At 46.3% G+C, this 25,178-nt stretch overlaps 2 protein-coding genes across 2 annotated transcripts in view; one reads left to right on the forward strand and one right to left on the reverse strand.

The window, feature by feature from the left end:
• Positions 1 to 206: 206 nt before the first annotated feature.
• Positions 207 to 5,760, forward strand: rab20 (RAB20, member RAS oncogene family). Its single transcript, XM_083682135.1, has 2 exons — positions 207 to 648; positions 5,164 to 5,760. The coding sequence occupies exons 1-2, from the start codon at positions 459 to 461 to the stop codon at positions 5,754 to 5,756; spliced, it is 783 nt and encodes a 260-aa protein (XP_083538261.1). The 5' UTR covers positions 207 to 458; the 3' UTR covers positions 5,757 to 5,760.
• A 62-nt stretch (positions 5,761 to 5,822) lies between these two features.
• The window catches only part of col4a2 (collagen, type IV, alpha 2), a 61,522-nt gene continuing 42,166 nt past the window's right edge, over positions 5,823 to 25,178 (reverse strand). The window contains exons 5-47 of the mRNA XM_083682634.1: positions 24,951 to 24,995; positions 24,605 to 24,721; positions 24,346 to 24,414; positions 24,013 to 24,048; positions 23,566 to 23,619; positions 23,336 to 23,371; positions 23,104 to 23,145; positions 22,636 to 22,710; positions 22,295 to 22,339; positions 21,857 to 21,910; positions 21,728 to 21,763; positions 21,451 to 21,495; positions 21,261 to 21,324; positions 20,837 to 20,947; positions 20,411 to 20,557; positions 20,033 to 20,104; positions 19,751 to 19,902; positions 19,524 to 19,596; positions 18,839 to 18,945; positions 18,164 to 18,356; positions 17,559 to 17,603; positions 17,077 to 17,151; positions 16,872 to 16,970; positions 16,350 to 16,571; positions 16,019 to 16,180; positions 15,733 to 15,903; positions 15,323 to 15,466; positions 14,680 to 14,805; positions 14,386 to 14,567; positions 14,173 to 14,236; positions 13,857 to 13,931; positions 12,945 to 13,052; positions 12,457 to 12,564; positions 12,141 to 12,212; positions 11,678 to 11,803; positions 11,378 to 11,494; positions 11,009 to 11,170; positions 10,709 to 10,807; positions 10,296 to 10,442; positions 9,730 to 9,846; positions 9,020 to 9,211; positions 8,461 to 8,747; positions 5,823 to 8,014 (exon numbers count right to left, since the gene is read on the reverse strand). Coding sequence (XP_083538760.1) covers positions 7,760 to 8,014; positions 8,461 to 8,747; positions 9,020 to 9,211; positions 9,730 to 9,846; positions 10,296 to 10,442; positions 10,709 to 10,807; positions 11,009 to 11,170; positions 11,378 to 11,494; positions 11,678 to 11,803; positions 12,141 to 12,212; positions 12,457 to 12,564; positions 12,945 to 13,052; positions 13,857 to 13,931; positions 14,173 to 14,236; positions 14,386 to 14,567; positions 14,680 to 14,805; positions 15,323 to 15,466; positions 15,733 to 15,903; positions 16,019 to 16,180; positions 16,350 to 16,571; positions 16,872 to 16,970; positions 17,077 to 17,151; positions 17,559 to 17,603; positions 18,164 to 18,356; positions 18,839 to 18,945; positions 19,524 to 19,596; positions 19,751 to 19,902; positions 20,033 to 20,104; positions 20,411 to 20,557; positions 20,837 to 20,947; positions 21,261 to 21,324; positions 21,451 to 21,495; positions 21,728 to 21,763; positions 21,857 to 21,910; positions 22,295 to 22,339; positions 22,636 to 22,710; positions 23,104 to 23,145; positions 23,336 to 23,371; positions 23,566 to 23,619; positions 24,013 to 24,048; positions 24,346 to 24,414; positions 24,605 to 24,721; positions 24,951 to 24,995 — 4,728 coding nt within the window. The 3' untranslated portion in view covers positions 5,823 to 7,759. The remainder of the gene's footprint in view (positions 8,015 to 8,460; positions 8,748 to 9,019; positions 9,212 to 9,729; positions 9,847 to 10,295; positions 10,443 to 10,708; positions 10,808 to 11,008; positions 11,171 to 11,377; positions 11,495 to 11,677; positions 11,804 to 12,140; positions 12,213 to 12,456; positions 12,565 to 12,944; positions 13,053 to 13,856; positions 13,932 to 14,172; positions 14,237 to 14,385; positions 14,568 to 14,679; positions 14,806 to 15,322; positions 15,467 to 15,732; positions 15,904 to 16,018; positions 16,181 to 16,349; positions 16,572 to 16,871; positions 16,971 to 17,076; positions 17,152 to 17,558; positions 17,604 to 18,163; positions 18,357 to 18,838; positions 18,946 to 19,523; positions 19,597 to 19,750; positions 19,903 to 20,032; positions 20,105 to 20,410; positions 20,558 to 20,836; positions 20,948 to 21,260; positions 21,325 to 21,450; positions 21,496 to 21,727; positions 21,764 to 21,856; positions 21,911 to 22,294; positions 22,340 to 22,635; positions 22,711 to 23,103; positions 23,146 to 23,335; positions 23,372 to 23,565; positions 23,620 to 24,012; positions 24,049 to 24,345; positions 24,415 to 24,604; positions 24,722 to 24,950; positions 24,996 to 25,178) is intronic.

A 25,178-nucleotide genomic window follows, 5' to 3' on the forward strand; every position in this document is an offset into this window, starting at 1 on the left:
CTGTAGGCTGCTATATTATTTATTTCAAACTAATTCCAATTTGTAGGAGGACATGCACACCTACTCGTTCATCTACATGTCGTATTGCATAATATAATAGATCATTGTTTGGCAACATTGGATTTTAGTGTCATATTCTCCTATTTTAGCTTACTTCCTGTTTCATCACAACTTCTGAAGTTCACTTCAACAAGTGTTGGCGAGGAGGACGTACACGAATGCCAGTACGCGTTGATTCGAACCACACAGGCGTCTCCGCTGTCTTGCATGATTGAATGTTCACCGTTTAATCTCATGGTTTTCTTAATTTATTGGTACACTTTTAAAATTGGCCATGTCAAATCCGAGTAGCTATGCATTCTTCTAACAAGTTTGCACCGGCGACCTGCGTCCACACAGTTGCTGTGTCTCCGCTTCACCGCTGAAGGAGGGTTGCCAAGCGGCGCGTGTGAAGAACCATGCCAGAGCAATCCAAGATGAGAAAGCCCGACGTCAAGGTTGTCATTCTAGGAGACATGAACGTTGGGAAGACCTCGCTGCTCCACAGGTACACCGAGAGGAAGTTTAAAGACACCATAAGCACCGTCGGAGGGGCGTTTTTCCTCAAACAGTGGGGACCCTACAATATCTCTATCTGGGACACCGCTGGTAAGGTGTTTGACTACGACTGGTACAACTTTTACTTGTCTTTATTATTTTTTTCAAGCAATGTCAAGCGCCATTGATGTCACATTACTGGAGCATAACAATGATCAGCTCTGTTGCTGTTTTCCTCGATGTTTACCTGTGAGAGCGCGTGACCACACCTGAGGGTCTCTCCTGTCTGCCCGGGACAGTCCCTCGCATGTGACTTGTTCAGATTTGTGGTCAAGCAGATGTGTGGTGTAGCAGGGCAAATAGACTACGGTATCTAATAAGAAACGCGCAAGCGCTTGATTCCTGGAATGCCTGATGTATGCATTGTAACTGTGTCTCTCCATTCGAATCTGCATTATAAGACAAGCAGGCCAAGCCTTATTGAGAGAAAAAAAATACTATTATTGTATATCTTTTCATTCTTCCCTCCTGTTTTAGATGTTTTTGAGGCAATCACAAGTGAGATGGCTCATTCTAATAAGAGTTAAGTCTGCCACAGCAAAACCCCCTTACCATCATGTATAAAAAAAAAGTAGGCTATGCAGAATTCCCAGTCAGCCCCATGCTCCTCATGCTCTAGCCATTCCTGGAGATCTGGATCAGGATTGGATAGGTGTAAGCAAGTTGTTGGAAAGCAGTTGGAGCAAATGGAGGAATTACATATTGCTCATAAACTGAATCATCTCATATCTCCAAGAGTAGTTAGGGGCCGATTTGGAATTTAGCAGTAGGCCTAGTGTGTTAGTCATCACATGGTGAAGGCCTAGATAGGCATATCAAATGCTGCATGTTAAGAGTTCTATGTACATTTGTTCCTTCATCTAGTTTAGACACTGGACAAGATCAATTCCTAACAGTCTTGGTTTCTGATGTCTTGTACATGTTGTAAGAGTATTGACTGGTTGGGTGTTGGGAGGGCAGTGTACTTTTTTTCAGGGTTATCCAATCATAGACATCCCAGGATTACCCAATCACATTTGCGGAAGTCTACATGTGGTACATCAAGCATGACACAACTGTTCCTTGCATTGAGATGAGAGAAGATATTTTGTCTGCTTGCCTAATACAGGTTTCCTACACAGGTCTGGAAATATATGGAATAAAATATTGACTATTTCCAGACCTGGAAAAATATGGAAAACCCCACAAAAAACGATTGACAGAGAGCTGCAAGCATAGACGTCTTTTCCATTCTATGCCATAACAGTTTAGAATTGTATTCAATTTAATTCCAAAAAGCCAGATAATTTACACAGATCTACGTTGTGGCATTACATAGTGTGAACCTATTTTGTGTTTGACAGAGGTCATGAACCAGATCACGCTACACGTGCATTTTCGATGTGCCGAAACACAAATCAAATGAGCAGTCCGAAAATGTAAGTCTGGAATTTTTTAATGTAAAAAATGTGTAGGAACCCTAATAATAGGAATCAAACAAATGAGGTTATGATTACACCTGAGCTTTTGGCTTTTTGTAGACCTTTTCAAGTAGCTTATCAAAAAAAAATCTATTGTTCCAAACTAACGACAAATATTTTCAAAGCCTATTGTGTGGGGGGTAAATTCCTCCTCATATGCTGTAAGCTGGTTATAATGACAAGCCTTGTTTTGCCTCACTGTATAAATGGCTACTTTTTTTGTTAGATTCTCAAATGTTGGGGTAGGAAGTACGAACATGACCTACTTCTCTTTCAGGCCTATTTGGCCTGGTTTGCATTGCTTGTTTAGTGGCTGATCTAGAAACCTCTAATCTGTGTTTTGAACTTGGGTTAACATCATTGCCTAAACACATGCTGTTTATTATCATGGATGGAGGCTGAAGGAGAGGGATGACAACTTGGTCATCTGACACAACCATGCAATGAGACGATGAGCAAAGCAATGTTGGTCAAACTTGTGACTCAATACAATGATGTGTGTGAGCGTGCTCTTTCAAAGGCACCACACGGGGTCTGAACTCCAGAGACTGTGTTGGTGGTTTAGACTTTAGAGAGATAGAAAACCACTGAGTCACCATAATACCATTTCCTGTCCATGCTCCATATCCCCATGACCTCTCAACAGGATGCTATGTGTACATTCTGTCACATAGTCACTGGGTTAGAGTAATAGTTAGCTGTGCTGAGTCACTGCTGCACACAGCAAAGGTCACAATAGGAAGTGGGCCTAGTATTAGTCTATAGGTTAAATGGATAGTTCGCTTTTTTTTTTACACCTTGTAGTCAGAAGGTTCCTTACCCTGAACGTAGTCTGTGGGCCAGGGGAGACTGTAATCTATGCTTTCCGAGTTGTTTAAATAGCCAGTACTAACTTCAGCTAACTTCAGCCACTGCTGAAGATAAAAACAATGGGTGTGAATGGGAGCAGTAGACAAAGTTCAACATGTCCAGCCAAATTTTTTTCAAGCAATGTCAAGCTTGAAAAAAATAAGTAAATACCAACCAAGTCAGAAAGTTCATTTGAGGTTATTTGGCCGTGCGATGTTGAGCTTTGTCGTCCTCTCCTATTCACAGCCATCAATTTTCTTTTCTGTGGCTGAAGTTAGTGGCTATTTCAACAACTCCATGGATTACAATTTCTCCTTGTCCATGGCCTACTCTCAGGGTAAAAAACCATCTGACTATAATGTGCAAACAAAATAAACTATCCCTTTTAATGATTGTGTTAGTGATTGGGTGGGACCAGTTACTCAAGAGCAGAACTCCACTCTAGTCATCAGTATTTCACTATTGGTTCATGAAAGTGAATGACTGACAGCATTCAGTGGGGTTCAGAAGCCTGCTGTCTCCTCATTTCTTGTTTGACTACCAGACATGGCATGGCCAGAATGGAGTAACACAGGCTGTGTGTGATGCAACTATGGAAACTGCAGGGAGTGTTTCTCCACATTGAAATCGAATAAGGAGTGAATATGACCACCGTGGAGAGCAATGCTCAGTCATAAGCCAGCCAAATGTCCATTGTGGAGGGCTCTTTAAAGCATTGGAATAGTCTAATTGCATCTCACAAAGACCTTTCTGTGTGAGGCAACCATATTGAATTCAGTGCACCACCGTGGCATGTTAGTGAGTTCATGGATTGCAAATGGAATACAAACATGCTTTGTTTTTGATATAGGTTATAGGTTACGTTGGCTACCGTAGACTAATTGTCTAAACTTGTGATCTGGATGTAGCATTGACTGGGAAGGACTGCATAGTCAACTAAAACATGCAAGTGAAGGAGGAACAAAGGATTTCATCAACAGCAGTAGTTTGTTATCCCCGTTGCACTCAAAGGCAAGAACCACAATCAAAGGGTATCTTTCTGCAGAAAGTCCAATCCTTCTCTCTACACTGTATGGGTGCTATGTATCTCATGCTATGTATGTCCCCTACCCCATCACAACCATCCCTGAAATCAATACTTTCAGCTGGCTAACATCCTATCCTGTGATGGTTTAGATGTTGTTGTTTTTTAAACGCGTATCGGTCACATGACAGGAAGACTGGTTGAAGGTGCAGGGGAGGGGTAAGAGTGATAACAACCTTTGACCCGCTACCACACTTTCCGGAGTAAACACATCCAAATACCAACACAATGTCAGGGGTGTGGGTCATTTGTGGTTTAGTATCTCCCTGACCAGCACTCCCATGAACAGACGCGTCATCTCCTGTTGATGACATTGCTTGCTGGTTGTTTCTGGGCCGAGGGTGAAACCACGGCAGGATCAGGATCAGTCACTGACCCCAGCACGGCATTTACTCTACTCTTCACTCTACAGAGAGAGATCTCTCTCTTAGCCTCCGATTCCTTAAACTCCTTCCTCAAGCTTTGTTCACACAAGAGATGTGGCTCTGTCGGCATGTTGGTTTCAGCATTCCTGATTCAGGGGGGTATTATGTGCTGTGTTAGGATGCGTCTGCACACTTAAGGTTTGTAATTAGATATCCTGGGACCTGTGAAACATTTCATTTGGACAGTGTTCACAGAAGCCCTGAATCTATGCACATATTTGGCAGATAATGTTATAAACACTGAGGACAAAGAGCTCTCTCACAGGCTACACTCACACAGACACACAAAGGCTCTCAGATGATATCGCTCCACACACACACACACACACACACACAGATATACATACACACACACACACACACACAAGAGCCATGCATATTTCTACAATGGCTGCTTCTGTTTTCAGTTCTTTCTTTCACTCCTTCTTCCCTTCAAGCGGTCTCTCTCTTTTTCTCTCTCTCTGACTCTCACAGTCTACCTGTAGTTAGGAAGCCTTGCTACTAATGTCTCTGACATTTGCCTCGACTTGGTGTTCATTGCAGCCTGTGAGTGCAGTCATTTTGTGAAAAGGCCATGAGAGTGTGTGTGTGTGTGTATATATATGTATGTATGTATGTGTGTGTGTGTGTGTGTATATATACAGCTATGCATGCTTGAAAATGTACATAACAGCAATTGTTCTTGTACATGTGTATTATTCCATGTGCCTCTCTAATGTGCTCCCCCCTGTCCCCTCTGTGACGCCAGGTCGGGAGCAGTTCCACGGCCTGGGCTCCATGTACTGCCGCGGTGCTGCCGCCGTCATCCTCACCTACGATGTGACCAACTGGCAGAGCCTGGCCGAGCTGGAGGAGCGCTTCCTGTCCCTGACCGACACTGCCAACCATGACTGCATCTACGCCATCGTGGGCAACAAGGCCGACCTCACAGACCCCCAGGCCCTGCTCCCAGAGGGGCTCAGAGAAGAGAGTGGTGAGGGGGAACGGCAGGGGGCAGAGCTCAGGGTGCCCTCCGCCTGCCCCACCCCTCCGGCCTCCCCGGCCTCCCTGTCCGGGGTGGTGGTCAACAAACAGGTGAGCCGGGAGGACGCAGTGGCGCTGTACGGGAGGGTGCTGCGTTACAAAGGCTTGGAGGAGAACAGCAGCCTGCCTGCGGACAAGATGTGCTTTGAGACAAGTGCCAAGACGGGGTATAATGTGGATGTCCTGTTTGAGACGCTGTTCGACATGGTGCTGCCCTCCATCCTGAAGAAGAGGAGCGAGGGGGAGAGGTCACCTACCGTCGACCTGGAGGACTGCAGGGGCGCCAACGGCAAACGGGCCAGAACTTCCTGCTGCTAGGGACTACTGAGGGGCGGGGCGGGTGGGGAGGGGGGGTATTTGTCAGTGTTCTTGATGATACGCAATCACACACTTGCACAGACACACACACACGCACGCACCCACCATTTCAATCGATCGATCGATCAATCAATCAAGCATAATCAAAGCAACAAGCTGTTTCATTATGTTTCCAATGTGAGGGCATGGATTGTTCCGTATGAGGAGGCAACAGAGTTCTATTATTGAGTTCCGGGATCTGATAGGCACTTATTATGGTCAGCCCAACATGGCTGTGTTGGAATCGTAAATGGGCTACTGGTACACTGGCGAAAATGACACTTAGAAATCACTGAAATGATTTGTTAATGTTTTGGAATGAGCATGTCACGAATGTTATTGTTTTAGCAGCACTACATGTTATGCTACCTGGTTGAGCACACTGAATAGTGTCCTATTTGAAGGATTTTAAATGTATGTTTAACAATCAGGCTTTATTTTTGCTTTTGTATGTTCTGTTGCTTTTTTCTTTCCTTTTTTTTTATATTGATTCCTTTTTTACATTTCATTTGCACCTAATCTGCACTGTACAATATGTGTAAAATAGACCTTTTTGAATGTGCTTGTAATTTTTCCGAATTTATGTAATAAAGATTCTCATTTTGAAATCAGATGATGTATTTCGTTTGAGATGAGGTGAGATTACATTTCCAAAGTATAAACAACACATTTTATTTTGTTATTATTCAATTACAATTCAATGGATTCAGTGGTATTCAACAGTTACATCAACCAAAATGGCCGATTCAAGGAGTTCTGCACATTTGTAGTGAATAAAAGTGTTTGGAAATGAACAATAAAACTGGTGTTGTTTTTATGGCAGATTTAACCTACTTTCTAGATTGCAGGAAGGGCAGAAAAGCTCTGGAACAAAGATTGCTGACTTAAGCACAGATTTGATCCAAAAACACCTCCCAGATCAGACCTTTGATCAAGGTTGTTGACATGTCTGTGTTGACATTTCTGCTGTTTGCAGTGGGGGTGAGGGGGGGGGGGGTTGGTTCATATCATGATAAGCCTGTGGAAATTCACACAACGTGATGTGTCATGGCCCTTGGGAAGAACAACTCAGTCAAGACAACTGTATTCTTAGCTCTGAGCACCAACAATAAATCAAGTTCATTCAACAGATATAAATACAGGAGAGAAAATCAGTGCATTTTGTGGGATAAAAAAGTATGAAAGGGGTACGCTATGGCTAAGAGCTGTAAGATACAAGGGTACATACAAACTGTTTGATAAATGAGTAACAAACACTAAGAATCTTGCACAGTGAGGCTTCTCGATTGCATAAATGTTAAATTGTGTGAGAACGCTTGAGGGGAAAGCAGATTAATACGGAATACTTATATTAATACTGAAGCTTTTGCGGAGCTTTTAATCTCAGTTTACGACCTCAACCAAAGTGGATCATTTACAGTTGGTTGAGGGTCAGTGTTAGTGGCGCGGTCATTAGGCACTTATACCTGAACAAAAGCATCAACGTTCTTTAGAAAAGGTCATATTGGAAGCAGTGCATACACACAGGCATCTTTGGTTCAGTTCAGCTGTATGGTCTTGTTGGTGTGATCAGTTAAACATGATTGGTTGACGACATAGCTGAGGTAATAAGTTAGAGAGAGTAAGCACCATTTCAAATATAACAAACATAAAAAAAATACACATTTATATTTCATATTGCTGTTGACTTCATGATGGGGCTTCCTTTCCACTTATCATTGGGGGACACCTGCTCTCCACTTGAAGCGTAACCACAGTCCTTTAGTCCCTAGTTTTGCCAGTGTTTTGGGGATGCAGGATGAAGATGCCTCTAGACGCGGACCTACATTTGGCAAGGGTAAGCTGAGCCTAGATCTGTTCATAGGAGCAACTGCTATCTGGATTGAGTTTGGGGATATATGGGATATGACATCATAGGAAATGACATCACAGGGTCTTGGGGTGACTTGGGGGTCACAGCCAGGTCACAGGTTCTTCATGCAGACCTGACAGCGGCTGATGCGTGAGAGGAGCTGGCCTGCCTTCAGGGTCTCTGCGGCGGGTGCGGTCTGGAAGGACTGCTCGATGGACGTCAGCCAGAAGCTGTGCTTGTTGGCGAAGTAGTGGCAGGTGCCCTTGGCCCCGTTACACTCGATGAAGGGCGTGGTGCGGAAGTCCTCCAGACAGGAGCCGGGCGACGACAGGGACTGGCCTCCACCCTCGTCTCCCGCTGCTGTGTGCTGTGGGACGAGGAAGACGAGAGAGAAAGGGATGAGAGAGAGGAGGATGAGAGAGGGAGAGGGATGAGAGATTGATGAAAGAGAGAGAGGGGATGAGAGAGAGAGGAGGGTGAGAGAGAAAGGGGTGAGAGAGTGATGAAAGAGAGAGAGGGGATGAGAGAGAGGAGGGTGAGAGAGAAAGGGGTGAGAGAGTGATGAAAGAGAGAGAGGGGATGAGAGAGAGGAGGGTGAGAGAGAAAGGGGTGAGCGATGGGGATAAGAGATTGGGGGGTTGGGGGGGGTGAGAGAGAGAAGTATGAGTGGTCATATACAGTAAAGACAGCAACAATGAACTGAATTTCATGGAACTGTTGCAGTTCTTTCATGTAAGTGCAGACTTGAAACTATTGACTTACACCCTGGGTCTCAGTCAGTGACCTGTTGTGAACAGGAAGCAAGAAACTCACCATGAGGAACGAGTAGCCAATCCACAGGCTGCGCCAGCCGGCAGGGCATTGTGGGATTGTGATGTCCTGGCTGTGAATGGCGATGGCGACAGACGGGGCCTCGCACACCGAGCAGCGGCTGATGTACGGTTTGATCTCCCCTTCCTCCACGGGCATCATGGGAAGGGGTGCGGTCGTTGATAGCCAAAAGGATTTGTCGTTGCGACTGGCGTAGTAGCACACGTCTCCAGGGTTACAGTAAAGGAAGGGCATGGTGTTGAAGCGAGGGAGGCAGGAGCCGGCCAGACCTGTCAATCAGAGTATAGGGTTACATCAAGACATCTTAACCTGACTATCTGTTTCACAATTACATGTCATGTTAAAGACCATTAAATCAATCAACATACACATGGTTATCTCTGTTTACTTAGTGAATACATCGTCTTTAGTCAGGCTTTCTCCTGCCAGATTCATAACTAAACTTAGAAATGAGTGTATAATCTAATAATACAATACTCCTTCTCTTTTAACATTTTCATTTCAACGTCGTGGTTTGGATGAGATGTCTCTTCTCACTCACCCAGGTCTTGGTTGTGGGCCTTCTCCTGGCCCTCGAAGTACAGCAGACTGTAGCCGTCCCACAGCTTGGCCATGCCCACGGGGCACATGGGGGTCTGGTCTGATTGGCTGTGCTTCACCAGCAGATAGCCCACACTGACACTGCGCCCGGCCATGCCAGGTAACCCTGGTATACCTGGGTTACCACGGTGACCTAAAGGGGGGCACACATGGGTCAGACAGAGACAGTTACTGTTAACTCCTGTTTAATTTGGACCTATTTATCGATTGTCTTTACCACTCGATAAATACAAAATCTTTTCATCTACAGTTGTGTTGTGTGTGTGATACATTTCCTGTGGAATATATTCATACTGTATTCATTTAATCTCACTCTGTCAGCGAAAGGAATGCTTACAATGTAGTTTGAGATTATCTTCAGACCTTTAGCCTTAAATCCACTTCAAGAAAAAAGCTCATGACATAACTCTCCCCAGACAGTGCTGAGGGCTGACCAGATTCCTCCTCTCCCGACATCACTCCTCTCACAACCCCCTTAGCTGATCATTCAACCCCCTCATCTGATCTCACAACCCCTTAGCTGATCATTCAACGGACTAACACTCTATGACCCAAAACCCTGTGTGGAAACTAGCTCGCTGCATCCCTCTGTAAATCCTTTAATCCAGCCCTGATTCCCCTAATCCTGTTCCCCCGGTCCGTCCCTCCTACCTTCCATGCCCTGCAGCCCAGGTCGGCCCATGTGTCCGAGCTCTCCGCGGTAACCAGGTGTGCCCGGTGTGCCACCCACCCCTGGCATCCCCTTATGCCCCTGGGGTCCCAAGAACCCTGGGGAGTCAGAGAGGGTTAAGACGTTAGGGGGGGGGGGGGTAGGTGTGTGGCATACAATAAGGAATATGGATGGAGCATGGGAGGCTGGTGGAGGTAATAATTGGAGGATGGGTTCACTGTCATGCATGGAATGGAATTCCATTGTGTTACAATGAGCCCGTCCTCCGATTTCTGCCTCCACCAGCCTCTCCTGGCATGGAGATGAGGGAAATGGGACAAGGGCTTATGGGTAGGGGAGAGGGAGCAGGACAAAGGGGAGAGAGATGACAATCAGACACAGATGATCAGCAGTAAAAGTCCTCAGGGAGGTATGTATTTCCACTTTATGCACACTTTTAATTCCAATCAATACAACAGAAATGTGCTTCCCAAGACAAACACTTATACTGTATATCAACATAGAACCCTGTTGGACTGGATCAGAATGAAGAGGCGCTGTACTGTACCTGAATTTCCGGGGGGTCCCTTTGGCCCAGCCTCCCCTCGTACCCCATCCGGTCCCCTGATGCCTTGAGGCCCTGGGTGACCCCTGTCTCCTGGCTGCTTGGAGGGTAACGGGGCTGGACCCGGGTTACCTTGGGATCCCGGATAGCCTGCAGGGCCAGACCAGGTGACACATAGGTGAAGGAGAACAGATCACATCACAAACATGTGAGCATGTGGCGAGAGCTAGGAATATAACGTAGCAGACAGGTGATGTACAGATCCAGGGGAGGCTGGAGGAGGTAGAAATCGGAGGATGGGCTCATTGTAACGCATGGAACGGAATGGTACGGTATACCATTTCTACCTCCACCAGCCTCCCCTGGTACAGGTTATGTGCAGGTTGACATCAAAGTGAAGGGGGTGACATCATTACCTGTAAGTCCACTGTCTCCTTTTGGGCCAACAGGACCTCTGTCTCCTTGGAAACCAGACCGACCAGGAAATCCCATCATCCCTTGCTCTCCTTTCACACCTTGAGGACAAAAGTACCCACAGATTTCAGAGGGGGAAAAAAAAAGCTATTAAAAAAAGATTTGCTTAAATTGCATTGTTTCAATGCTGAAAAAAGCTTAATTGTTACTGTTTGCAAATGCTAAATTAAACAGACCATCTAAACTAGTGAAAGAAACCCTGATCATTTTGGAATGGCCACTCTGGGTATTTGTATTCATACCTCTCTTCCCAGACACTCCGCTCTGTCCTTTGTACCCCAATGGTCCTTGGGCGCCTTGGAACCCTTTCTTCCCAGGGAATCCAGGCGACCCATACTCGCCAGTGACACCTTTCTCCCCCAACAGAGAGGGCTCACCAGGACCCCCCCTCACCCCTGGGAAACCTACACGACACATCACAGGTTAGAGACAACCAGAGGCACAACCAATGGAGGCGGGTGGAGGTAGACATCAGAGGACGGGCTCAAACACACAATGAGCCATCCTCCGATTTCTACCTCCGCCAGCCTCACCTGAGTACAACAGATGAAGTCAGCTCACTAAAAGCTAAATGCTAAAGCTAAAGCTTCTGTTCTTCATGTGTATCTCACCTGGATATCCTTTAAGTCCTTGGTTGCCAGGGTCTCCGGATAGCCCCGGCGTGTCTGGGGTCCCCTCTGGTCCTGGGAGGCCCTGAAACCCTGGGGGTCCCATCTGGCCCTGGTCACCTGACGTAAAAGGAATGAGAAAAAGAGGGAGACGGGTGGTATGGTTTGTCATTTAGATCATAAAACTAAAATATCCTCCAAATATCTTAGAAAGATACAGTGAGCCATTCACCCACAGGGTGTGTTTAATGTTGATGCGTTGTGTCCATGTGAAGCGGAGTGCAATCTAGAGCTGTGGCTAACCTGGCGGTCCTTGGATGCCTTTCAAACCAAATGTGCCTGGTGTCCCGACCTCTGTGTTGGGGATGCCTGTCTCTCCCTTTGCTCCCTTAGCACCTGGGTCCCCTGAACGTCCGAAGGTGTCCGCACCTGGCAGGGAAGGAAAGGCACGGCTGTGTGAGCTGACCCCAGATTTTGACCATGCATGTCAAGTATGAAGACAGATAATGATCATGGTTGTGTATATTCATGAGGGACCATTCCCACTGTATAACATTGCCATTCTCTACCTCCCATCCAAATAATCACATTTAGAGTATGTGCACTCCTTCTGCTGCTGTTGTTTCTGTCATTCTTAACATGCACTGTATTCATTAAGTGAAATGAAGTGTTAAAGTCATCTGTGTACATGCTATCACTAATGGGATTGCATTATCATATCCAGGGATATGGGATTATTGCCATGGACACTAGGCATGAGGAATACCTGGGACTCCAAAGATGCCCTTCTGACCCTTCAATCCATCCAATCCGAATATTCCCTTCAGGCCAGGGAAACCTGCAGAGAGGAGCACAGATCAGTTAATCATAGTGGTTGATCAAAATGACATACTGTGTGTGTGTGTGTGTGTGTGTGTGTGTGTGTGTGTGTGTGTGTGTGTGTGTGTGTGTATGTGTGTGTGTGTGTGTGTGTGTGTGTGTGTGTGTGTGTGTGTGTGTGTGTGTGTGTGTGTGTGCGCACCTGCGTGTGTGTATGTGCGCCTGCATGTGTGGGTGGGTGTGTGTATTTTGGCATGCAGTACCTATCTGCCCTGGGAAGCCTGGTCCTCCATGGGTCCCTGACTCCCCAGGAGTCCCAGGCAAGCCCTTCTGACCATGGTTACCAGGAGACCCCTGCTGCCCATCAGAGCCTGGATAAAACAACCACAGAGCAACCGCAGACAATACAGTTATTGGACAGTCTACCAACCCAAACAATCAATGGCAAGCCTCAATGTCCTAAAAAATCAGTAAAGCATACAATCATATAGCGTTCATTACAGGCATGTATGGTGCCACGGAATTATCTCTGTGTATGATGCCCTTATAATGCATGCATGTAATGTCTGATGTCTTTATAATACATCATAATATGTTACGTTTGTCTATGAGGCATTTTGTTTAAACGGACTGAAAATGGCTGATAATTGCTTTTTGGATTGTTATACAATGATATAAGACATTATAATGCAGTCGCTTATAACAAAGCCTTATAATGCATTATGAAGGCATTAGTCGGGTGGTGTCATACCTGGAAGTCCTCCTGCGCCAGGATCACCACGCACACCCTTCTTGCCCTCGATACCATGGAAACCAGAGCCGCCCCTGTCTCCCGCCTGGCCAATGAAGCCCTTGTAACCTGTAGGGAGAGACAGAGGACTTGGCACACTACTTATTGTCACGCCTGAGGTTGCTGTTCTGGTGACTCTGGTGCCCTCCTCTGGCGGTCCGGTGCCAGTGCTGCCTCATCACTACTCATTCCGATCACCTGTGTTATCCTGCCCTGTGTTGTGTATATATATATAGCCCTTTTGTTCCCCTGTGTCTTTGTCAGAGATTCTCCCTGTCCGATCGTAAGTGTATCCTGTCTGCCAGCCTGTCCGTATTATCTAGTCGTTTACCCCGTTGCCTTGTACTTGTTGGCCTGTTTATTATTATTTCTTCGTTTGCCGTTTACTCCACTTGTGAAGTGTGTACCTTAGTTTATGGAGACTGGTTTTCTCCACTTTTATTTTTACCCTTTTTTTCCAAGTATATGCATTTGTACCCTGCGCAATCCTCTCATTAAAGAGAAACTTTATTTTTGTTATATCTTTCGTCTTGAGTTATCCATCCGCACTTGGGTCCACCCTACCAACACTTAACACTTATAGGCCTGGTTCCAACACTTGTGAAGTGCTTCCTTCACTTACCCCCTTTCATGAAGTAATGAGTGATCTAACAGACTTGGTAAAAAAATAGGGTTCTACTACATAGCTTTCACCAATCAAATCAAATGAAATCAAATAAAACAGTATTTATATCCCACATTAATACACAGGTGGAACACAATGCGCTTCACAGGAATGTAAGATTAGTGACTACCTGCAGTGACAACCTGTCATTTTTATATAATGCAACATGCATTATGGCGTTCATGTCCAAAGTAACCTCCGTTACTCACCTGGAGTCCCAGGGAAACCCAGCTCCCCTCTCACTCCTGTGGATCCAGGAAAGTCGACATGAGGACCGATCTCACCTGGAAAAGTTACAAACAAACAGTTTACACCACCTTTCACTAAAACCTAAACTGGCTCCTCGTATGGCCGAGGCTTTTGCTCATTGTGTTTTACAAAGAGAGAAGTATCTCCAACTCTATTGAGTTAGAACGGAGTTGAAACAGCTGAAGTTGAGTTTGAATGACTGATCTGCGTTCATGAACTGGCGCCTGACAGATACTTATACCTATCCATATAAACTGTGTGTTTGTGGTGACATACCTTGAAGTCCCTTCTGGCCTGATTCTCCTGAGGGTCCGTAGGAGCCGGGGGAACCTTTCTCTCCCTGAGAAGAAACAAACAAAGAAACGAGCACAAAAATTATTCGATTTGAGAGATCATTGACGAGATACATCTTAATTGGAAAGATACCGTATAAGGTTACAGGCAGGCAAGGCTAGTTAGCCGCTCTATCCCCACAGATGTGTATCTCACCCTGTAGCCGATCATCCCTGGAAAGCCGTCGATTCCTTGCGGTCCTTGGAGCCCTGGCATACCCTTTGACCCCGGAAGTCCCACTGCCCCAGGGTTGCCCTGGAAGCCCTTCTCATTGCTGGGATCTCCAGGAAGACCGTGGGTGCCCTCGTGACCCGGAACGCCAGGAAAACCTTTAGGACCTGTGGGGGAGGAGGAGAGGACGATGAGAGGAGGAGGAGAATGAGGAGGAGAGGGAGTAAATGACGGGGAGGGTGAAGGGGAGAAAGAGGACAATGAGGGTACTACACTCACCTCGCGGCCCGGTGAATCCAGGTCCTCCAGCGTTTCCAAATTCACCCTTGGTTCCTTTCATGTTTACGATGATCTGACGGGGGATGTGAGGCTTCTCACCTGGGGGGCCCCTCAGACCGCGGTCACCTAGGAAACAGCAGAAGGGGGGGGGAGGCACAGTGAGTCACATATAAGGTGGAAGGTGAGAAAGGGGAAAGGGCGGACTGAAAAATGGAGAGGAAGAGCAATGAGTGGGAGAGAGAGGAAAGGAGAATAGGTGATTTAGCAAGAAATGAGAAATGACATAAACAAGAGAGAGAGATAGAGAGAGAGAGAGAGAAAGAGAGAGAGAGAGCGAAAGAGAGAAGAAGGGGGAAGAGAGAGAGAGATAGAGAGAAAGGGGAGAGAGAGAGAGAGAGAGAAAGAGAAGATTAGGGAGAGAGAGACAGAGAGAGAGAGAGAAAGAAGGGGAGAGAGAGAGAGAGAGAGAGAGAGAGAGAGAGAGAAAGAGAGAGAGCGAGAGAGAAAAGAAGGGGGGGAGAGAGAGAGATAGAGAGAAAGGGGAGAGAGAGAGAGAGAGAAAGAGAAGATTAGGGAGAGAGAGACAGACAGAGAGAGAGATATCATAGAAACACAGACAAATCAGACGATAGTCTAGTCTCACCTTTTGCACCATCGCTTCCAATTGTTCCTTTCGGACCATCGAAACCAGGTACTCCACTCTCCCCTTTCTGGCCTGAGAAACCCTTCCGGCCTGACTCACCGGTCCTCCCTCCAAACCCAGACATGCCTCGAGAGCCTTTGACCCCTGAAAGCAGGAAATGACCAGGTTAAAAATAATCCTCTCAGAAGGCCGTCTGGGCACAGGGCACACCACATAATTATCCACTCTAATCAACACAGTAACACTCTAATCTATCAACACAGTAACCCTGTTATGTGAATCAAAAAAATAACGCATATGGACCATGATGGTAATCATGCAATGAACAGATTGAACGTAGAAAATGTTTATTTGAACGTTGAAAATGTTTATTTGGCTATTTCTGCCGCTATACTGTGTGTAGGACTAACCCTTAAGTCCTGGAAGCCCAGAGAATCCGGTTTGGCCTGGCACTCCTGGGTCACCCACTGGTCCATCGTTTCCCTTGGAGCCCAGACCCCCATAGTTCCCTTGTGTCCCCTTCAACCCTACGGGACCCAGTGGACCAGAGTCCCCCTGATCACCCCTCACCCCTGTCAAGCCTGGAAAGCAAACACACACACACACACAATTATTAGATTTACAATCCAGGAGCTTCTTTTTCTTTCAAAACAATAAAACATAGTAGGTCTAAACCCTTTTGTGTCTGTTCCTAACCTGGTTGTCCGGTGTTTCCTTGGGGTCCAGGGATGCCTGCTGTTCCAGGCACACCTGGGTAGCCGTACTTCCCTGCTTGTCCCAGTCTCCCTAGCTCCCCCTGTAGACCAGGAGGACCACCGTCACCCTTGAAACCAATCATACCAGGCATGCCAACCATCCCTGGGAGGGATAGAGACACACACACACACACACACACACACACACACACACACACACACACACACACACAGAGCGACAGACAGAAGACAACAATACACAGTAAAGACATTATCTATGTACAGTTTACATAATTAATTAATAATTTTGAGATTATGTATATATTTCTTGCCTGGATAGCCCTCATTTCCAGAATCTCCGCTGACGCCTTTGTTTCCCTGCAGCCCAGGGAGACCCGTTTCTCCTGGACTTCCAGTCGATGCTCCAAAGATCAGCCCATGCGGACCCCTCTCCCCCTGTGGCCCGTCCCGACCCTCGCCACCTGGGACACCTGGGTTTCCAACAGAACCCTTGGCGCCAGGCTGACCCAAGTCCCCACGCTGGCCAACGAAACCTGGGACAGAGGACCATTAAATATCACCAAGGGTGCCAGAACCGCACTGAGCTGAACTGGACCGGACTAAATGTCCCTCACATCCTTCACACAAAGTACAAAGAAGTGGAACATGCAGTATGAGTTATGATATATTGTATTCCTGTAACCAGTCTAGTGTACAGGCACGAATACTACTATGACATGAGTCTACTAATTTAACGTATTATTAGCACAAGTTAACAGAGAATCTCTCACAGACATTGTTTTAGTCCTATGAGATAGAAAGACCCACCCTCCCCTTTCTCTCTCACTCCTCACCTGGTTTCCCTGGCGACCCTCCTCGGCCCTGCTCTCCTGTCTCTCCTTTGACCCCGCGCCCCCCAAATGGTCCTGCTGCTCCCTTGCGACCTGGAGTTCCTAATGCATTCAAACATAGAAACAAAGGAGGTTAAATCCAATTCAGATGTACTTTCAATCAACATTTTTACTGTAGAGCTCAAACTGAACTTAAAGGTTATGTTACCTGTGAAACCTTCTAACCCAAAGGGTCCTGGCAGTCCTCGCTCGCCTTGGGGTCCGGGGACGGCATCGCATTCGCCTGAGTGAAAACAAAACGTATTAGACAACATTGGTGCTTTCTATGGGAGCGACCTTCACTGCGGCCATTTTGGATCTGCTGTCTGCTGGTTTAATGAAGCTCAATTCCACATCACATACATATCTGTGGAAACTTTGGTCTGTGGTTTTTGCCTGTTTGCTGTGATGGTGCTGTTGCCCAGCGTGGAGTGTGGTTCAGAGTATAGCAACAAAAAATACTTTATTCATACACAAGCCTTGTAATTGAAGATGAGACTATGAACTAGAACGGAAGGACGAAAACACAGGTACAGTACAATTAATGTGCTTAACTCTAATTTCTGTCATTTCACCCAAGGCAAACGCTGCAAAGCAAAAGTAGAAAAGTACTGAAAGGTTCTGTAATGAAGTTGCTGTTATTCCAGCTACCTGTTGTATCCTTCTGTCCTCCACCTCCTCTGGGAATGCAGCCGCCTTGCAATGGCAAACGAGAGAAAGATTGAGAGAGAGAGAGAGAGAGAGAGAGGCAGAAAGAGAGAGAGTGGAGAGGGAGAGAGAATCATAGAGAGGCGTTCGAGACAAGGGTTAGAAACAGGAGAAGCATGGTCTCAAACAAGCACTGTCACGGCTGGTTTGAGGGATGCAGAAACTGCATCAGGACTCGTTAATGAGAACGAGATATCACGAGAGATGGAAGCAACGGAACATGGAATATAACGAGAGAGGAAGCAACATTCATGTACACACACCAGGTACATGACACTCCCATAGTCTATACTGTAGGACAAGGCATTAGGATCGACTTCCTATGTTTCTGCTTTGCTCATGAAGAACAGAGAGAGAGAGAGAGAGAGAGAGAGAGAGAGAGAGAGAGAGAGAGTGAACGGGAAGGAGGAAGAGAAGAGTGAAAGAATGGGTGAAAGATTAGAGGGTATAAATATGAGAGAGGGATGGACAAAATTATAGAGAGGGAGAGAGAGAGAGAGAGAGAGAGAGAGAAAGAGAGAGACAGAGAAAAAGAGACAGAGACACACCTGAGACACCAGGGGGTCCTGGGATTCCTGTGACACCATCGTAACCTGGTTCCCCAGCATCGCCTGGGAAGCCGGGGTACCCTTTGGAGGTACCTAGAACCATCCCTGGTTCTCCGATCTGACCCGAGAAACCAGGCCGACCGGGCTGACCCTGATAACCCTTATCTCCAGCGAGTCCAACGGGCCCGTCCCCCTAAAACAAGTAACACAGGATAAGCATGACACATACATGCACTACCAGGGGTGGCTGGTGGAGGTAGAAATCGGAGGACGGCTCATGTAATGCATGGAATGGAATGAGGAATGGTATCAAACACACATGTTTAACACCATTCCTCATTCCATTCCATGCATTACAGTGAGACCGTCCTCTGATTTCTACCTCCACCAGCCTCCCCTGATGTACAGTATCTCTCGAGTGAGATGTTAAATTCCCACACGGCTGAGTTGGCCTGAACACCTTTGTATTGTAGAGACATACAGTAATCTGGTACTCAAGATTAATACTACAGATTATAGTGCTTGAAGAAGTGTTTCCCTAAAAGTCATTCAACTTTAATGTTGTTCACTTGATGCGCCTAAAGAAGCATTAGGAACCCTTCTGGTTCGAGACTATATGGTGGTGTCAAACAGAGACTGTTTCTTCAGGGAGGCAATACACTGCCTGGTACTTACTACAGGGCCATGTCTCCCACGGAATCCAGGGTTCCCATCTCTCCCAGGAACACCTTGCAATCCTGGGTCGCCAGACACACCCGAGCTCCCTGGGTCTCCAGATGATCCTGTAGAGATCACACCCAGAGAACACACATTAACACACTACAACCATACACATCCATGGAGTGGCATTAGAATCCACTGTATGAATCTACTCTTGAGTTGTTTCTTCCTTTAAAGGGGCAATCTGGGATTCTAACAACAGCCAAACGGTCACCCCATCAATTTTCTTGGCTGGAGAAATGTAACCACTCTCAGATGTATAGACGGAGCTATGGATGCAAGGACTGACCATCCATGAGATCAAAATGATTGTGATTTTAACCATGTTTTGAAGCTATACAGTGTTCGATTACAATTACATTGTTTACTAACAATAAGTAGTAAGAGTAAGAGTAAAACAGACGTAGATTTTGGGTTCTGATGTGGTAACATCGATTAACTAAACTCATGAGGCATTTATAAATGATATCATCTTCAAGAATCAATGGCTATCATTCATTTAAAAGTAAAAAAAATCGATATAGAAATCCCGCATTCAGCCTCAGTGCTGTGCAGTACCTCACTTGCACCACTGCACTGTCTCCTGGCAGTAGGTGTTTAAGTTATGACGTGAATGAATTAGGATGTTACAGTACTCCACCTTTCAGTTTAGCCACTGTGGCCTGACCCTTCCTGCCCTTCGGACCAATCACTCCCGCGGGACCAGGAAACCCCTATGGTGGACGGAGAGAGGGAGAGAGGGAGAGAGGGAGTAAGAAAGAAATGAAGATAGAGTTAAGGGTAACGGTATATTTTGCATAACATGATCATTTGTAGTGAGGTAGATGTTCTCCAGCTGATTGCTCCATTGAGTTTGTTTTTCCTTACAGGCAGTCCAGTGACACCTCGGGGTCCTGTCTGTCCTGAGTCACCCTGCTGACCAAACTCGCCACTCATGCCAGCGTCGCCTTGGTTACCGGCAGGGCCAGGCAGGCCAGGGCGAGAGTGTACAATTTCGCACTCACACAAACCGTGATCACCTTAAACAGACACACACATGCAAATAATGGTCAGCTACACACCTAATAACTCATATAGAATGTGCACAATCCTCACAATCTAGTGCAAATATGCAAGATAGGTGAACATGTTTGGAATGCAAACACCTACCGTTGTCTCCTTTTTTGCCTGCAAAGCCTGGCCGTCCAATCTCCCCTTCTGGTCCCCTATAGTAGTTCTCCCCTGCAGACATAGACACACACACACACACACACATACATGGTGAGTCACACACACACACACACACACACACACACACACACACACACACACACACACACCGACCAACTCTACTCTCAAAAGTTTTTTTTTAACATGGCTTTCCAATTATGGATGAGTTATGGGTATCACATGGGCAGTACTATGCTAATATTCAAGAGCGCTACTCATTTTGAAGACATATGGTATTATAATAACAACAACAACAACAACAACAACAACAACAACAACAACGACAATGGACCTTTTGCCCACTTGTATCCCACTCACATGATCCTTTGGGTCCGGAAGGACCCCTGAAACCTGGAAGTCCGTCGAACCCTCGGGGTCCGGGGCTGGTGGCAGGGATACCTGGCTCCCCAGATGGGCCCTTCTCTCCATTTAGCCCCTTTGCCCCAAACGGCCCAAAGAGATGCACTGTGGGAATGAGGAGGCCAGAGGAAGACACGAGAGGAGAGTTTAGTGGTGAGGACCACAGAGTGTATTACATGCCCACATGAATACATATATTTTCAGTTTCAGAGTCGATAGTCTGTTGCTGTGTTATATGAGGCTTTGATACTGACCCTGATGCTACGTTATATATGTGGGTTTGATAGTGATCTTGTTGGAATGTTATATGAGGGTTTGGTTCTAACTTTGTTGCTGCGTTGAGTGCTGTGTTATAGCTGTGTTATATGAAGGTTTGGTACTGACCTTGTTGCTGTCCAGTGGCGGGACGTCCTTGGGGACCGGAATAGCCTTCATGTCCTTGTGGCCCCCTCTCTCCCTGTGGACCCAGCTCTCCGAGAAGACCAGGGGGACCAACTACACCCCCAACCCCACCCCAAAACAGCCCCAGAAAAGCAAGGATCAATCAATCAACATCAATGTGAGTCATGACAATAGGCAACTCTACAGACTGTTAGACTTTAAACATGGGTCAAACCATGCAGGTTGACTGCGAGGAGGGGCTGACTCTAATTGATTGGGGCTGACTAATTGATTGAATAATTGAATCCACTTCAATGATCATTCAAGCCATTTGGTGGCTCTTTTCACAAGTCTCAATCACCTAGTCACCAATCACCTTAATCACCAAGTGATGTGTTAGTTGTTCGGTTACAATCGCTGATCATACCTTTGTCACGACCCCAAGAGGGACGCCAAGAATAGATCAGCTCCCCAGCTTCGCCTCTGACGCCCTAAAAAAAAGAAACACCCGTTTGTCACTTCCTGGTCCCTAGGGACGTTGCGCGCTTATGACTGCGTCTCACAACTCTGATCATGGTCGTGTTCTGTTCCGATGTTAGTGTCAATCGCAGCTTCACCTTGACGCCGTCTCTGCCCCGAGGCCCTTGTTCACCATGGTCCCCCTGGAGGGAAGGAAAGAGAGAGAGAGAGAGAGCGAGAGAGAGCGAGAGAGAGCGAGAGAGAGAGAGATACAGAGAGAGACAGAGAGAAAGAGAGAGGGAGGGGTGGTATGGTTACAACAAGGGCCGCACCACTGAGAGGAAAAAAACATCTACAACAGTTTTGTGTCTTCTACACAGTCCAAAACAAGATATGGAGGTATTGCCATTCTTTTGCCCTGTATACAGTACATACCCTCAGTGCTAACTGTCCACTCCGCCCTGGTTCACCCTAAAGAAACAGACAAACAGTTATATTCAATAGCATCTCATTAGCTGATAGGTTAAATATGGATATGTACTGTATGTCTAATCTAATGCTAACCCGTTGTCCTGGGAACCCCATCACGCCAACCTCTCCTTTGATGTCAGTATCGGCCTGAGAAGAAACAGGAAATAGATTTTTCTTTGTCAAACGACAATCTCGACAAAAGTGCTTAAGATGTCTCTCAATGGGTCCACGATGGTGAGGTGTGTGTGTGTGTGTGTGTGTGTGTGTGTGTGTGTGTGTGTGTGTGTGTGTGTGGGTGTGTGTGTGTGAGTGGGTGTGTGTGAGTGTGTTTGCGTGTTAACCAGTCTCTCTTCTCTGTCTTTGATAATGTGTAATAATGTATGATAGTAATGGCATTCACCGTGACACTCTTTGAGCCTGGCTTGTCTCGCATGATCTCAAATCACACAATACAAATGGCACCCATAAGCATTACGATGGGCAGCTGTGGCTGTTGGGAACTATGAATGAAAGGAGACTACAGTCACTCACCAAATCTCCACTTTCACCTTTCAACCCCCTCTCACCCTTTTTTCCCTGGAGGAGGTAAACACAATAACAACAGATTAACTCAATGATCATTCAATCAGCTTTTTGTTTTGTTTTGTTTTGCTCCGGTTCAGAACTATCATATTCTCCACATTTCTCTGATATTGTACATATATATATACACACAGTTTGGCTGCTTTCTCCTGACAGCAACAATGTGGAAGGCTTAACTGTGAGATTACTAGATATGGCGTACAATTCCCTGATATTCTCTAACATCCTGATATGAAGATAGAACAGATGAGGTGAAAGACCTGAGAGGAGGAGTGTAGTGTTGTACTGACCTGGGGGCCGAAATTGGGTCCAGATGTGTGCTGACGAGTGGAGTTCCCTGGAGGACCTGGCTTACCAGCCTCACCCTGTGGCCAGAGACGGTAGTGTAGTGAGAATCAGCCAGCAGAGAGGCGACAGCATTGAGAATCAACAGACAAGAGAGAGGAATTATTACACACACACACACGCATACACACACGCACACACACACACACACACACACACACACACACACACACACACACACACACACACACACACACACACACACACACACACACACACACACACACACACACACACACACACACACAAAGGAACTGGTCAAAGAAAGGCATCCACCCATTGATCTAGTTGTATTGTGTGACAGCTCAATAAAGATCAAACCTGAGAGCAGAAACAACGAGCATACATTTCCTTTTTTTCCTACAACGATGATGACTGATTCAGCTCTTAAAACACATAACACAGCCACTCACCGTCTCTCCTTTGACTCCCTTCAGCACATTGACCATGGTGCCCTGAGAGGGAAACACAGCAGGTTAACATGCAGCCTGAGGTTCATTTGTTCTGGTGAAGCTGGATTCTATGTCAGTGAAAGACAGTCTATCGTTTGTTGATATCTATGATGTAGTAGTATGGCATACAAATGTATCTCCCTACATTGTCATATTTCAAGGTACTTATCATAACACATCAGGAGGGCCTTACCTTTGGTCCTTGGGGTCCGGGAAACCCAGAGGGACCCTGGGAGAGGAGATAAAAAGGATAAAAATTAGGATGGGCCACTTTGGGGACATGGTGAATAAGCTTTAATATATGGAGAATAAGCTTTAAGGTGTAGCAATGGGGCACAGATACAGATGTGACATGACACACACAAACACACACACACACACACACACACACACACACACACACACACACACACACACGCTTACCTGAGGTCCCGGGAGGCCTCTGTCGCCCACCCAACCTGGATAACCCTGAGGGCCCTGGGAGAGATTCGAGGATGGAGAGAGAGGGAGGAATGGAGAGAAAGAGACAAGTTGGGATGGAGAACAATCAACAGAGAAAGAGAAAAGGTAGCATGAGGAATGAAAGAGAAAAGGTTAGATGAGAGAGACAGGATGGAGAGACAAAGACAGGGAGAGAGGGTGGGGAGAGAGAGAGAGAGAGAGAGAGAGAGAGAGCGAAAGAGAGAGAGAGAGAGCATAAGGAAAGAGCATAAGGAAAAGATGCACATGAAAAGAGAGAGAGAGGTGGGGAAGATGGAGAGATGACGAAAGAGCAATGTTAACACGACAAATCATATCCAGCTATGTTGCAGTAACAATCCATACACGGTAGCATTTCTGTGACTAGGAAGGTGAAAAGGGGACACTTACAATGAATCCAGGATACCCTGGCTGTCCTGAGTCACCCTGTAGAATAGACACAAAGAGGAGAGGCAGTCAGTCATGTGACCTGTATCTGCTGTACGTACAGCAGTGGAGGCTGCAGCAGTAGAAATCGGAGGGCGGGCTCATTGTAATGCAACTGATGTACAGTAATGCAACTGACGTACATGATTTCACAGCATCGTGAAATCATGTCTCCCGCTCAATGCCTTGCATGGGCATAAGGGGTTAATACAACTAGTAATACAATGTAATACAAAGTAATACAACTAGTATTCTTAATACAACTAGTTAATACAACTAGTAACCCTCCCCTCTCACCCTGAACCGTTTCATGAACACACTCAGCTCCAGATTGTCACCCTTCTCTCCTTTCCTGCCTGGATGACCCTGTTCGAGAGCGAGAGAAAGATAGAAAGGGGGAGAGGGGATGGGAGAAGGGGGAGAGGGGAGGGGTGGGGAGGGGGATGATGGGGGGGGGGGGTGAGTAATCGTAATTTTGGAGGTGGGATTCATTGATTCTCTGTCTCTCCACTCTACATTCGTCTCACACTGATGACATCACCGGGCTCATACGTACACGATATCCGGCTTGGCCCTCGTAGCCGTTTTGCCCTGGTATCCCTGAGTCCCCGTGTGTTCCGTTGCATCCGTCTGCGCCCGGTTTCCCACGTGACCCTGCCTGCCCTGGGTGGCCCTGGAGTGACAACGCGACATTGAGGGAAGATTCATTCATATCAGATGTACAGCATCGTACATGATTATGAATACACATACGTCATACATGGACATGTCAAAGCTAACATCATATATCAACAGGAGATCATTGGTGTGTGTGTGTGTGTGTGTTTGTTGTTGAGGGCAGTGACTACATCCAATCAGTACTGTATGTTGTATTTAGCTTCCCACTCAACAATTTCACTTACAGGAATGCCATCTGCTCCGGAAAACCCAGGAACGCCACTCATCCCCTGTGGAGAGAGGAATGCCACATACATTAGGAAGTTCATAAGAAACTGAAGATGAACAGACACTATAGAAGACCATTACAGCAGTCCTTGTTGGACATTCCTGTGTCAATCAAAAAAACAATGCCCCTTTTTCTAAGTAACAACTGTTCAGAAATTAGTATACAGTATATACTGTATGTACCA

Source organism: Argentina silus (assembly GCF_951799395.1).
Source record: "Argentina silus genome assembly, chromosome: 12".
Lineage (NCBI taxonomy): Eukaryota > Metazoa > Chordata > Actinopteri > Argentiniformes > Argentinidae > Argentina > Argentina silus.